Consider the following 14,635-nt stretch of genomic DNA (forward strand, 5'->3'; position numbering starts at 1 on the left):
GTGACATCAATTAAAGAACAATCTTTAAAGAGTAAATGCAATTTCAACCACCAGTGGTTGAACCCGTCAGTAGTAGTGGGTGAAACAGAGAGGGCAGCAAAACGCTGCATGCTTTTCATCCTGGTGTTAAGTTACTCTTTAAATTACCTTGGCTTGAATTTGGAGGGACAGAGATCCGTTGCTGTATTTGTTGCGAAGAGGAAGATGATGTAGAGGAGGATGAGGTGGCATTTGCAGCACTGGATCGTGGCCAGCCCAGTGTACCAGGGGCAGAACGTGGCAGGGAGCTGGTGGCACAGTGATGCCCTGCCGCCTGGTGGGTGGCACTGGGGTAGGTACCATAACCAGACGGATGCTGGTGGGAGGGAGGGACATTGAAATGAAGAGAGAGAGAGAGAATTTGAAACCGATTTTTCTAAAGCCTGACTGCATAACCTAATTTTTCTGTGAAAACCTGCCTGTCTACTTTGGAAGGAGATTTTGAAAAGTTCACACAGTCATTTACTGTACTGGTCTTCAAAGTGGGAGCCAGGGTGCCCTAAAATGGCCTCAAGGAGGCCCTTAGCAATAATGAAAAATATTTTAATGTCTCTATAATATAATTTCATTCATTCAATATCATTTCAAATAATCTAATACAGAATTTATGAGAATGACTACTGTGACGATAACTTTCACTATTATCTCCCCATGTTTAGTGTAGAAACAGTACAGTACCTGTTCTGGACTGTTGGTCCTCCAATCTGACACATTCTTACTGATGCTAGGCCATGATGCTTCATTAGCTAAACAGGGAGAGAGAGAGAGGAAGTGTTGAGAAAGGGACAAAGGTTACAACAGGAAAGGCAATTAAAGAGAGGACGAGGCAAAGACAGACACAAACAGAAAGGAAAATGACAAAGTACCATGTATGTTAAAGTGGGTGAAAGGTGAGATAGAGTCAGAGAGCAGGAGGCACGTTGGTATGAAGGTAAGTTCATTTGTTATACTGAGAAGAGGTTGGAAGGGATCTGGATGCAAAATACTCGCCTACATATTTTACACTACTATTTACAGTGTGTCACTCCACTGGCACAATACAAACATACAAGGCAAAACAAATGACTAAAATATAAATATATTATTATGCATACATATAGTTTACTCCAAGAACAACATAAACCTTTATATGCACATGACAACCTTTGGTCTGAAGTGAACTGGTCCATTATTTAGTACCACATAACAATTATGCAATATTTGGAATAGACTCCAAGTCATGGAGTTATTTTTAATTTGACCTTACAAGACTGGCTTTCAATTGTTTCGCCTCCACATAGCAAATACTGTAATGCAACAAGACAAGCGCTAAATTGCTTAACCACTACTCTACACGTTCAGATCGGTGATTACAGTGTGTTCTCCACTGCAAACATGTGTTTAGCATCCTGTAAGTAGTACAGCAATGGGACTAAAGTATCTCTGATCATGAGCTTGGTTGCAAAATGTATGGGTAGTGTAGTTGTTGTCATGGTAACGTCTGTATCTGATGATTAAAAAAAACAAACATTCATAGTAACTGACAATTGCAGTCATAGTGTGCTTAGGGACTTTTGGGTGCTGCTCTGCTATTTTTACCAGAAGAATTACAGTGAGTTTGTTGGTTTACATGGGGAAGAACTCAGAAACCCCAAACAACAGAAAGCTGCTGCCTTAAAGGTTTAAAACTGACTTGACTGACTGTGCTAAAATGCTAAGCTCTTGGAAAATGAAGCCTGCTAGTTATGAAAAGTAGCAGTTTAACCCAGCCTCTGTCCCCACAGAGGTGGTGTTACATAACTAATTGGCACAGTTCAATGCAACACTAAGGTCACAATGCCGGTCAGTCAATTCAATTCAATTCAGTTCAATAGGCTTTAATGGCATATTGGCATGATATTTGACATGTGTTGCCAAAGCACAATACTGATTATGATAGACAATGAATGAAAGGAATGAATTTAACAAAATCAGAATCAGAAATACTTTAAAATAATGTGATTAACAATATTAGTTAATAGAACAAAATAGACAATGAAATAAATACATGAAATAAAGTAAGATATATAGTAATGTTCAAAAAAGATGGTAAGTACAAGTATCTCCTACTGGTTGGCTCTTTTGTTGTGGCAGGAAGTGACATATTTAGCAGCCAACACTGCACATTCTTTCTTTTCCCCCAGAGGGAGGGGTAATTTCTCCCTTTCTGTCAGACTTCTGAATTTGGGGGAATTCTTTTCAAATCTTGGGAAGAATTCCTCCCTAATATTTCTGTATTTTTGACATTTTGTTAGAAAATGTAATTCTGTCTCTACAGCTCCCTTGTCACAGCACAGCCTGTCCTCTCTGGGCAGCCAGGTCTGTGGTCACTCTTCTCATCAATTACTGTGGTTAGGTAGTCTGCCACAGTATACTGTCTGTTTAGGGCTAAATATGTTTCTAGTTTGTGTTGTGAGTGTGTAATATCCTTCCAATAGGTGATGAAGTCAGTAAATCTTGATCCACTGTTTATTAACTAGCTTAATGTTTTACAGTTTCACAACACACCGTCTTAGTTTCACAACAGTTTAACCTCACCTTACTTCCATAGAAACTAAAGACTTGCTGAAAGGGAATAGCCTTGTGAATCTTGCAGCTATCAGTTTTCATACAGAACAATAATAATATTATTATGTCTCTGTGTGAACATGCTGAAAAAAATATTTAACAAGACTAAGAGTCTACAGCCACGTTAGCGGCTCTGTGGTGCTTTGAGCTAAATGCTAACATCCGCATGCTGACACTGTTAACATGGTTATGTTGTTTAGCAGGTAATGTTTAACATGTTCAACATCACAGTTTAGCGTCTTCGCATGCTAACAATTACTAATTAGCACTGAAAACAAAGTACCGCTGAGGCTGATGGGAATGTCTGGACAAATTCAAATTTTGACCTGATGGCACTACAAAAGTCAGGGGATCACCAAAGTTATTACAAAAGATATTTTCAAAGTGGTGAACCAACCAACTGACCAGACCAACATTGCCATGCTTAAAGCCACGCCGCTAGCCTGGCTAAAGATAATTGAAATTTAGTCCATTGTGGGACATTAAAATTCGCTACATGTCACAGCTACAATTCAGTGTCCATTGTCAAAGCTGTTACCTAACCATTTGGCCTAGGCTAGCTCTCGGTGGCACAGCCAGGTCACAGTTTTGGCACATACCAGACTAATACTGATTAACTATTGGGAGTCCTGAAGTCAGTAAGCTGTGCTGTGTAACCTGCTGACTGCTGCTGTGACCTGCTGACCCTCAGGAAGAAAACAGTCACGACAGGAAACAGTCAGCTCTGTGCGAGGTGGAAGCTTGGCGATCTGCCTGAGAGCCCAGATTAGAAGGAGTCACTCAGTGTTGTAGAGGAAGGACAGTAGATTTTACAGCACTGGCACCATCACAGTACGCCGTGATGCAAGAAACAAAGGGTGGCTCAGGGTTAGGTTAAGGGTTTTAAGAAGCCTATCAAACTCATCACTACTCAAGTGTCTTCTTTAGGTAACATCTAATGTGGGTTTTTGAACGTCAATCTGCATTCTTGAACTGAAGATGATAGGTGTATATACTGTATGTATAGATATAGATAGATAGATGTAGGTAATGTTCAATGTATTTCAGAGCATCTGAAATATAATTTAGTTCAAAGAACAAACTCAAGAGTGAAAGTCTCAATAATAAGAAGAAAACACAATTAAACATATTTAAGTACTACTGTATAATGTGTGGAATCTGATCAACATGTCTCATTACATTTAGTTAGGATTAAAGCAATAGTTAGACATTTACTCGCTTCCTTGCTGCAAGTTAGATGAGGACATTGAAAGCACTCAATAGCCTGGCTCTGTCTAAAGGTAACAAAATCTTCCTATCAGCACCTCTAAAGCTTACTAATTAACAAGACTCCAGGAGGCTGAACCTGGCCAAGAACCAATCCAGCACATAACCCCTGTAAAATGGCAAACTTTACGGATTAAACAAACACTATATATATTGTGTTAATTGGTGGACTTTTACAGGTGCTGGTTGGTGGATGTTGTTACCTACGGACAGAGCTAGGCTAGCTGTTTCCAGTTTTTATGTTAAACTAAACTAATCGACTGCTAGCTGTATCTTCACATTCAGCATATTCATATAGACATGAGAGTGGTATAAGTCTTGTCATCTAACTCTCAGCAAGAGAGCAAATAAGCGCATTTCCCAAAATGTCAAACTGTTCCAACAAAATCAAAAATATAATATTTATCATATACTAAATGTAATACTATGTACTGCAATCAAGCTGCACCTACCGATCGTATCACAGGGAGACAACACTGACCGGAGATCGGATTTTTTTCTCTAAAACAGAAGCATCAGGATTTTTGAAGCCTTTCCTATTTGTCATTAACCAAGCCTCCTCATGGGATTATTCAAAAAGAGAGCTTTTGTTTCACTAACTCTTGGGTCCTGCTAACACTTTATAGCAAATATTAGTTTAAGTCACTGCAATATGAAACCATTTCTCGCAATCCTAAGCATTTTCAATGGATAAATAAATTATTCACTTGTATTCGAATGCTAAAGGGAATAAATGGAATTCCTTGCTGTACTTTGTGTTTGCTCTAAGAATACTGTAGACTGCTATGCTTGTACTGTATTAGCATTCATACAATATAATAGATATTCAGTGTTAACATTTGTTAGAGAGCCTTAATCTCTCTGATGACAGCAACCACAGCTGCCACGACCCCACATCCCCCTTACCTAAAATCTCTCGTTATCTGACTCACACAGACACAGTCACACACAGTGTATACAGACCGTATATAGCTACAAGTTAGTGTACCTTAGACTTCCTTTCATTGATTTGTTGTGCCTGCCTGCCCAGTACACTGTTGACATGATTTACAAGTATATGTGTTTTCCACATTACATAAGCTGGGACAATAAATAGAGCTGTGGCATTTGCTTTGGCATTCAAGAACACAATGGGATTTGTATCAACGCTTGTTCAAGACATTTCAATTATCCCCAGTAGTTAAACTAAGTAAGTAGCAATGTTTTGCTGGGTGTACTGATATATTACTATAAGCAAGACTTATATTATATTACTATAAGCAATTATCATATATTACTATAAGCAAGTGTCTGGCTGGCATACCGCAGAATGAAAGTGATCTTCAGTCAACCATGTGGATGGATGTTGACACTAATAAGTTAAGTTAGTGTGATTCTTAACTAGATTCAATAATGTGCCACGTTAAAGGAATAGTTCGACATTTTGGGAAATACACTTATTCGCTTCCTTGCCGAGAGTTAGATGAGAAGATTACTACCACTCTCATGTCTGTACTGTAAATATGTAGCTACCGCCATGTGACGTTAGCTTAGCTTAGCTGAGCATAAAGACTGGAAACAAAGGGAAACAGCTAGCTTGGCTCTAACTCTATTCTAACTTTTCAACTGTAGCTGAAGATGATGAATGTTTTACTGCAATTTACCTCCTCACACCAGGTAGGAAGACATGAAGGAATAATTGAATATGAGTCTCAGTCCAGACTGTGGTTTGACCTCAGTTTATTTTCTTATGCTGGGCTTCCCCCGAGCAGCTGCTGGCTATCAGATGTCATGTCTGTGTCCTTATGCACATGACCCTTACATTTTGAGGTCATTTTCTGTAGCTGATTCAGTTATGTTCTCCTAACCATCTGTTCTGTATAGTTAGACAAAGACACTGCACAGTATTCTTGGTTTGAATGCACCCTTCGATTTTTCAGCCCAAACTAAGAAAATGGGATAAAGGCTCAATAAAACATATTTGTGTTGGAAACATGTAGAAAATACTATTAACAGACCCACTACAGCTTAAGGTGCAGATGAAGCAGTGAGGAACCAGGTTCTGCTAATCTATCGCCAGTGGTGAGTAAGTTTCTCTAGCGCCTTCTAGGAACTCACTGTTGTTACTGTCGCCCCCCTGAGGGGACCGAGGTCCCTCCCACGTCTCAGTGGGCTCTGACAGGACGATGTCTAAATCTGACACTTTCCATTGGCTGGGAGGCTTCCTGACGCCACTCCTGTCCTCGTCTGCGCGGCCACACCCACCACGAAAGACAGTAACAAGACACCAACCACGACAGTAACAACCACCGAAACAACATCAACATGAACATCATCATGATGACATCATAATGGTGTCACAAAACAGGAACAGTCACAACAGCAACCACCACCACAACATCAACAAGTGACAAAACAATAATCTCAAAAACCACCAATAACATTAACACATCACATTTAAGATAACAACAACAGACAAGGGAAAAGGAAAAGAAGGAGCCAACAGACAGGAAAAGGAAATAGACAGCAAGTTAGAGCCCAGACAGAGATATAAGACAGTGCAGCTAGAAACTCTGAAGTCAAAGATGGCAAACAAATTAATCCACGTCTGGTACAGTGTCTTAAAATATCAAACAAAAAAATTAGGAAAATCTACCAACCTGAGAGGGAGCGGATGTGGCTGAGTGGGTTGGGTTTGGGTGGTGGGTCAGCTGGCACGGGGTACCCCGCCTCTTGTCTCCCCTCCGCTGGAACCTGGATGTAGGGGCAGACAGCCGCTACTCGACCCGAAACTCCACCACCTGGGTGGGAAGACGTCTGAGGCGAGGACGGGCCTCCTCCATTCATACGACTCAACTGAAGAGAGAGACAGACGGGATTAGACCTACAGTAACTGTCAGCCTTAAACCAACTGTTAAGAGAAATGCTTGATTAGCTGATTAGTTGTTAGGGAAAATACTTACTATTTGTAAAAAAAATTTAATAAAAATAAAATAAATCTATGATAAGAGTTACGTACTTCTGCTCTCTTCTTATGCAGCCGTTCTCTCAGGTCTCCAATGCGTTGATCCATCACCGTCACCTGGGTGTTCCTCTTGTTCAGCAGCTCCTTGTTCTGGGCCAACTTGCTGCTCTGCTCCAGGTTATGACGGTTACGAGCCTGAGACACACAGCATTACAAGTCTTACACACTCCATTTTGTAAAAAAAACAAAACAAAAGCATTTGAATGTGTTAATTTGTATTTATGCTTTCTAACGTTGAAAGAATGAGATTACGAGATGATATACCTGCAGCTCCTGGTAGAGTTTCCTCAGCTCCAGGGCTGCAGGACCAGACAGGGGGGATCCTTTCTGGCCAGTGGGTGCACCCTGGGACCCGGTGGGTGCCCCCTGAGCTGGTGCAACAGAGTGCAGCTGAAGGCGTCCTCTCCTCAAATCCTCCAGCTGCTGGGTCAACTGGTCAAACCATTTAAAAAGAACTTAACAACTCACCTGAAACTCGATTCTGCTTGATTTTGACTGTTACAGTGAAACCGCACTCCACCTCGGTGACAAACGTTACCTGGTCCACTCTGACCACAGCAGACTGCAGTTCTGCCTGCTTCTCCTGAAACAGGCTGCTAACATGGTCAATCTCTGCAGCTGGAGGCGGAAACCAGGAGAGGGCCAGGAAATACAAATTAGACTAAAATCAGAACACTGCCATTGCCTTTGTTTACTAATTGAGCCTATTAAAGTTTGTCTCAATGTTTGCACACATCTGCAGCAATATATACAAGAGCCAGAGATATTTGGTCTATATCACTTTACTTTTGGAAAGGACACAGTGGCCGTGACATTTAAGTTCAAATAGTCACCTTCAAGTCAAATATTTTTTCAGCCACATTTGCACAGGCTTCCCTCATGCTGTAGCAGCAGGACTATTTCACTATTCACTATTATACTATTAATATGTAGTCATAAAGTGCAGTGCCTGTGAGCCATACTCATCGTCTCTGCAGTGTGCTTAGCTTAGTGTGTTTGGGCTCACAGAGGTTTCCGTTGATCAGTTTACTGTAGTCGACTTGTCCTCTCATGGCTCGGATCTTCTTCAGCTTGGCTTCCTGAGTCTCCACTCGCTCCTTCAGCCGCTGCAGTTTCTCAGCTTCAGACTAAAGAAGAGAGAAGAAGAAAAGACACAAGCTTAACAACCATTTGCATTTTCATCTCATTTTTAGTCCGCTTTTGAAATGTGACCAAAATAAAATAATTGTGTTTCCATAACTTGAGTGGAATAAACAGTTACCTTGTGAGCACAAGTGATTAAAGTGTAGACTTTTTAAAGTGGGGCTTTGACCAATAAACCTTGGTGGAGCTAACTTCTGGGTTAGCCTGCAAAAACGTGTCATGACTGACTACCCTACAGTAAATATGTAACATAAAGTGTTTCAGCCTTAAATATGTTCTGGTGCCTTATAGAACATTATAGAAGACAGACAGACATATGGACCCCACCTGTGTCTGTCCCTGGTTAGATCTGCCTCCTTGCTGAAGATACCTCAGTCTCTGCTCCTAGAAGAAAAAAAAAAAAAGGTGAGAACATATAAAATTTTCCTTCATTTCCAGATACATTTCCAGTTGTGCAGACCCTGTGATGGTACAAGCATGACCCCAGTTAGCTACACTAACATTTCTTTCATCAGGAAACAATTTTTGCGAGTTTGTTTGTTACTATCCACAATAACTAGCTTAGAACTCAAAATGGATGAGGCCACATTCCTCCTCCTCCTCTCATCCTCTAAGGCAAATATAGCATCTCACTTAAAGGCTGTGAAAAACCTATTTTCTCAATCAACTACTTACTAGAGCGATGGAGTCCGACATGAACACAAAATGTTTCTGTTTAGTTAGTTAGAACCGTTTTGATTATTTCACATTTCAGTATTTGTGTGGTTTTTGTCCTTACTTTTCTCACTGTTTTGAAGCGGGCTGGGCTCAGTTGAGAAGAGGTGATGGTGTCTTTCAGTGCTACAATAAGGGTCAAGCAACATTTGGAATCAAAATTTGATGAAAGTTATGGGGTTGTCTGCTTATATTGAGTTTTGGGGTGTAAATGAATCCTCAATAAATGATACCCATGGGTGTATGGGCTTTAAATACAGAATGATAGCCAGGAACATAACATGTGTTTCTTCTTACAAGCTATGTGGTGGAAACCCCCCCAGAAAAATGCTTTGTTTCTAAATGCTTTGTTTTTAATCAAAGTTCTCATCAGTGATCATCAATTGATCGATAGTTTATACAAATAGATTAGTTCATAGAGTTTGTGACATCACGTACAGTACATAGCTCCACCCATCTTCAACCTTACTACAGGTTTAATTAGCCAGTAAATGAAAACACCTGTGTGGGTGCGCAGGGCCTTTAACACAGCTAATCAGTTTGGTAAATACTGAACTTATTATGTCTCAAAAGCACTATCACTTATTTATTCATGAGACATTTAACACCATGCTGACGCAGCAATATTAAGGGTCCTCGTCAGCGATACAGGGATGGCAGAATAGCTCAGAGGTGTAGAACACATCAATTTTTATTAGTACTGTATTGTCTTAGACAGCCCTTATTAGCACAATGACTTACATAAATAACACAAATGTCATACTTGTACTAACAGTGTAATGCAACACCCTGCCACCCATTCACCACACCATGATTTTGCATGCATGCATCTATACACACATTATAAAGCAAATAGCCTACAGTGGAGGAATAGACAGACAGAGAGAGAGAGAGAGAGAGAGAGGCCTGTCATGTGTGATGCTGACTGAGGCAGTTTACACCTCTCTCTGCTGGTGCGTAGTACAGCTGACCTGTGTGTCTCTCTCTCACACACACACACATTCATTCACACAAAAACACACGCTAATAACACGTTACATAACAGTAGCTTGTTTAGACAGTGCAAAAGTAAAAGTGCATGCGGTAGGTGCCGGTGCAGAAGCTGTGTTTTGGACTCTTCCTGGAAGTCGTCAGTCCATGTTGTACTATATTAATGTTGCGAGGAAGGAAACTGCTTCCGCATGGCAGCTGGAAGACTTTTCCAGCCTTTTCCAACACTTACACACTGGAAGGAAACACTTAACAGCTATCACTTAGCAGGGAAATGGCTGCTTTTAAAAATGCTGAATATCAGCATACAGTTGCCAAATAAAAACATCAGTGCCACAGTTGGCCTTGAAAAACTGAAAGTGGCCAAATCGAAGTTGGTGGTTGAAAATAGTTTCATACTGAAAGCCTTTTTCTTCACTTTAGACTTTTAAGCAGACACTTCATCAAATGGCTGGAGAGACTAAAAGAATCAGATTTTTTTTTTTTTTCTTGACATGCCCTTCTGACTTTTTCCTGGAGTACAATTCTGCTTCAGCTTCCCAGCAGCTGTGGCTCCCTGATGACCTCATTTCCTGTCAACTCAAAGGTCCCTTCCTAGTGTGGGAATAGCCACGATCTGTGTCTCTCTATCTCTCGCTCACAAACAAACACACACACACACACACACACACACACACGTGCGCGCGTTTCCTTCACTATCCCCGTGGGGGACAGTCATTGACATAATGCTTTCCCTAGCCCCTTACCCTAACCTTAACCTAATTGTAACCTGTACTCTAAAACCAAGTCTTAACCCTCAAAAAGCATGGGTTAGTGTGCTTCAGGTTAAAGTCCCCAGGGGCATATAAGAACATGAAACACACACACACACACACACACACACACACACACACAACAATGTTGTCACACAAAACCTGGAGGTGAATGGTGATCTATTGACTCAAATGGAGTTGTTCTTTCCTGCCAGTCCTTAAACCCTGACCTGGATCACATGTTTTGTTTCCAAGGAAGACGTATGAGCCATGATCCTCACACACACACACACACACACACACACACACAAATTCCTCCTTGGTCGTAGCTCCTGGGGCCTTAAATCTGACCTTTTCAGACAGACTCTAATGTAGATAACCTTACACTAACTGACAGTCAATCCATCCAACAGCTCTGTGTGTATGTGTGTGCGTGCATGAGTTACCTTGGCGACCAACATCTGTTGCTGAGCCTCTATTTGTTGCTGTTGTCTTGTGGCCATTTCCTGGAGCTCAGAGAGGGTCAGCTCCACACGGGGAACCTACACATACGAGAACACACACAAAACGTGACATATATTAATACAGTATGTCCATAGAAAAAGCTTGTGTTTTCCCCAGTGTATCTCTAATCATCAAGATGAAAACCCAGACAGTGACAGGAGATAAATGCTAGCGTACAGCGCACAGCTGCACACACATATCACCTCACACTTAAGGTCATAGAGCGCCCTCAGCGTGCTACAGAAATGTTATTAGGCTAACAGCTGGTGGCCTTGGCAGAGTGACAGAATTATAGTATTGGTTCGGGGAAAATAGCCGGAATCCTATCTACCCTGGTCATTACAGGGCTGTGACACAGACATCAACATCAGCTGGAAAAAATCTAATCACACTGATCATTTGTCCTGTATTTTAGTATCAGAGGAGTGTTTTATCGAACCGGGCTCACACCAGAACAGCTCGTTATGTAGCTGTGTTTGTGGATGTTCTTCAGAACAAACATTTCTATGATGTGTGTGAGGGAGGGGGTGGGTCGGGGTGGGGAGAGAAATGTCTTTAGCAGACAACAGTGGAAGGTTTCTGCCCAGCCACATCCTGCTATTGTGTATATTCATGGACATACACACACAAACACACACACTGCACCTGGTCTGTTACATTGATTTTCAGTATGCAGTGAAGTAGGGGTGGGCGATATGGCCAAAATCTTCTATTACGGTTATGTTATTTTATATCACAGTAATGGTATATATCACGATACAGTGCTTGTTCTGTAAATTCAATTAAGAAATGGTTTAAAATAACCATACTGTACCGTACTTCATCACATTTGATTTTTTTATTCTTTTATTTGGAACTTCCATACGAACAAAAACAACTCCTCCTGCTCTGTATTTACAATTTTACTCTCCTCCTCCATGTTTTCTTATCACTCTCTTCTTCTGCAGCAGTTAGCAAACCAGCTTAGAGGCGCATTACCGCCACCAACTGTTGCTCTAATTTACTGCATACTGCTGTTAGAAACTGAGTGCAATTAGCCTGATCAGCCACCGTCAGTAATCAATACAAACACACATTATTAGACTGTAAACTAACCGCAGTTAACGTCATACAACCTTTAGCCATTATCTAGTGTTTCTGTAGTGGTGACAAAAAATTAAAAATATAGGCTACATACAGTATTAGCTGTTTGAATAAAACTGAAGCTCCCTCCGCGCTCCAGGGAAAATATTACGCCAAACTCCATTTTAGAAATATGACATATTAACAATTCCTTACGTTTACGCTAAAACACATAACTCTAGAAACACAAGATAAAAAGTGTCATAAGTCTTCTTGTCAATTTGGCATCAATATAATCCATAAAGATAAACTTTCCATAATTACATACTTTCCATACTTCACATTTTGGATTTTGTGCCTCAACTCGCTACCAGCCTTCGTTGTTTAGCTGCTCTATTTTAGTCTGAGAAGAGCGTGGCAGAGGCGAACGTTTAAAAAGTTAAGATTTCTCACTATAATATGTGCTGGTTGGTGGATTCACCGTCTATCGTGTGTGTGTGTGAGATGGTATTTGAGGAGTTTTTTCAGTCGTTACTGAAAATAATTACCCGGTTTGCTGCTTCCCATTTGGTGCTGGAGAGATACATTATATGCGCAGACAGTAAGAAACAGGTTTTTTGACAGCAAGGTTTCTTTTGTTTATTTTTAAGATTTCAACACAAATTTGTTGTTCACAATGTACGTTAGCATTATCAGGGGAAAAATATGGTGCGTCCCCTGGAAGCATCAACAGTGAGTTTACATCTTTTCGGATTTTAACGCATCAGAGATACAGGACGCGTACCTACCAACATAACTGGTCAAATACAACATCACCACAAAGTACAGGATCAAAACATACACTACAGTTGAGTCAACACACAAACAACTAAAGTAGTAAATAGAAACAGGAAGGGGCCTAAAATAAAACCCTGAGGAACCCCAGAGTTAACACAAGTAGTTGTTTCTTTTTGTGATGGGAGAAAGCAAGTTTGAAGCAAGAGTAATGAGCATAACCAATGTTGTAGTGCCTCTTTTACTATATACAATGTTAAATTAAAAATTAAAACAGAACTTTCATCAAAAACCTGATGAACTTGGTTAGTTACTTCTGAACACTGCTCTGAAAAATCAGTTGAAAATGGAAGCTGGAGATATTTATAGAGCCTGTAGTTGAGGATTTAAGGGGTCTAGGTCTTAAGGTTTCAGGGCTTGAACAACATTACGGGGGACTTCATTCAAAACTCAATTTCTGCAAGAGATGAGAGAGCAATGGTCTCAAAGGAACTGGAGGCTTCAGTCAATTTTATTAAATATTCAAAAAAGTTTTAATCCCATGACTCAGGGAGGAACTGATGAAAAACTCCATTAGCCTGAACTGCGCTGAGGGTTATGGCAATTCTTAGATATCAAATCTGTGAAACAAATTAAACCCGCCGACCATTTAACGTCTCATGGAATGGAAGCTCTAACTCTGGCAGCATTAGCGCTATACTAAATATCAGTATCAGTGATTAATGACACTGATACAGACTGAGACAGCATTGGTGCCTTCAGGCTGACTTACATAATTCTTTAAAACATAATGCAGACACAGTTTTCCAACATAACGCAGACTACATCATGGTTTAGACAATTACATTATGAACATTACACTGGTTTTCCAGTCAGTGGTGCCACATGTCATTAGCTAACTGCTGACCTGTGGGATTCTGCAGATCCTCACTTTGATGTGCATTATGAAGAGTCTGCAGACACAAAATGATCTCCTGCTGAAGCACTCTGGTCCAGTGCTGTCAACTTAAAGGAGACCAGGTAGTGCCAGTATGATTACAACATCACGGTTAATTTGTGGACTCTTTGTGAGCAGTGATGCAGTGGTTAATAGATTAGATTAGAATAGTAAAATGTGAACTCCTGACAGTGATCATTATAAGGCAATGACAACCTTCATGTATCATCACACAACTCATTTCAATTTGATACAATCACTTGCTGATGTATTTGTATGGAAGCAAAGAAAGGCCCCAATAATTTGAATTTTATAAGAAGCCAAATACATAATTGTGAAAATGAACCACTTCTGAATACTGAATGTTGAAATTCTAACTGAATTTATAGCATTGAAATATTTTACATTGAAAACCGTCTATGTGGATTCATGTGGTCTGAATTCCCCCTTTGAAAATGTCTGGATGTTAATTTGAAAAATGAAGTGTCTGGGTTTTGTAGTCACTCATCTGACCTCATCTGAACTCTTTCTTGTATCACATGACTGGCAGAACGTAACCTGAGAGGACAGAGGTCTGACTGCTCCTCGGTAGGCCAGATGTTTAAATTTTATTATTAGCTTGAACTTTGGTGTCTGAATTTCATCTTGAATGTTTTTTAATATTGGACACAATTTTCTGTCGGAATTTGCAAAGCCTGAAAACACATTTCTAATCAAGTTTGTCTTGTGTCAAGCTGCACAACTTGAAATGATCTTCTGTATTTCAATTTTCAAGTAAGTTGGTTGCAAGATTAAAATCCTTATGGCCTTTATGCTTCCAAGCTTGCATTATAAAGATGCATTAAAAAGGTGAGTAAACAGAAT

General features: G+C 40.3%; 1 protein-coding gene across 5 annotated transcripts in view; it reads right to left on the minus strand.

The window, feature by feature from the left end:
• The window catches only part of LOC122861691 (apoptosis-stimulating of p53 protein 1-like), a 46,852-nt gene that overhangs the window by 8,000 nt on the left and 24,217 nt on the right, over positions 1-14,635 (minus strand). For 4 of the 5 annotated variants that reach the window (XM_044166481.1, XM_044166479.1, XM_044166482.1 and 1 more), the window contains 10 exons: positions 10,941-11,036; positions 8,366-8,422; positions 7,902-8,022; positions 7,434-7,513; positions 7,160-7,327; positions 6,890-7,030; positions 6,531-6,726; positions 5,989-6,117; positions 718-785; positions 148-355 (listed from right to left, as the gene is read on the minus strand). In XM_044166481.1, the coding sequence (XP_044022416.1) occupies positions 148-355; positions 718-785; positions 5,989-6,117; positions 6,531-6,726; positions 6,890-7,030; positions 7,160-7,327; positions 7,434-7,513; positions 7,902-8,022; positions 8,366-8,422; positions 10,941-11,036 (1,264 nt within the window). The remainder of the gene's footprint in view (positions 1-147; positions 356-717; positions 786-5,988; positions 6,118-6,530; positions 6,727-6,889; positions 7,031-7,159; positions 7,328-7,433; positions 7,514-7,901; positions 8,023-8,365; positions 8,423-10,940; positions 11,037-14,635) is intronic. The other variant, XM_044166480.1, reaches the window with a different exon arrangement.

Source organism: Siniperca chuatsi, linkage group LG15, assembly GCF_020085105.1.
Source record: "Siniperca chuatsi isolate FFG_IHB_CAS linkage group LG15, ASM2008510v1, whole genome shotgun sequence".
Lineage (NCBI taxonomy): Eukaryota > Metazoa > Chordata > Actinopteri > Centrarchiformes > Sinipercidae > Siniperca > Siniperca chuatsi.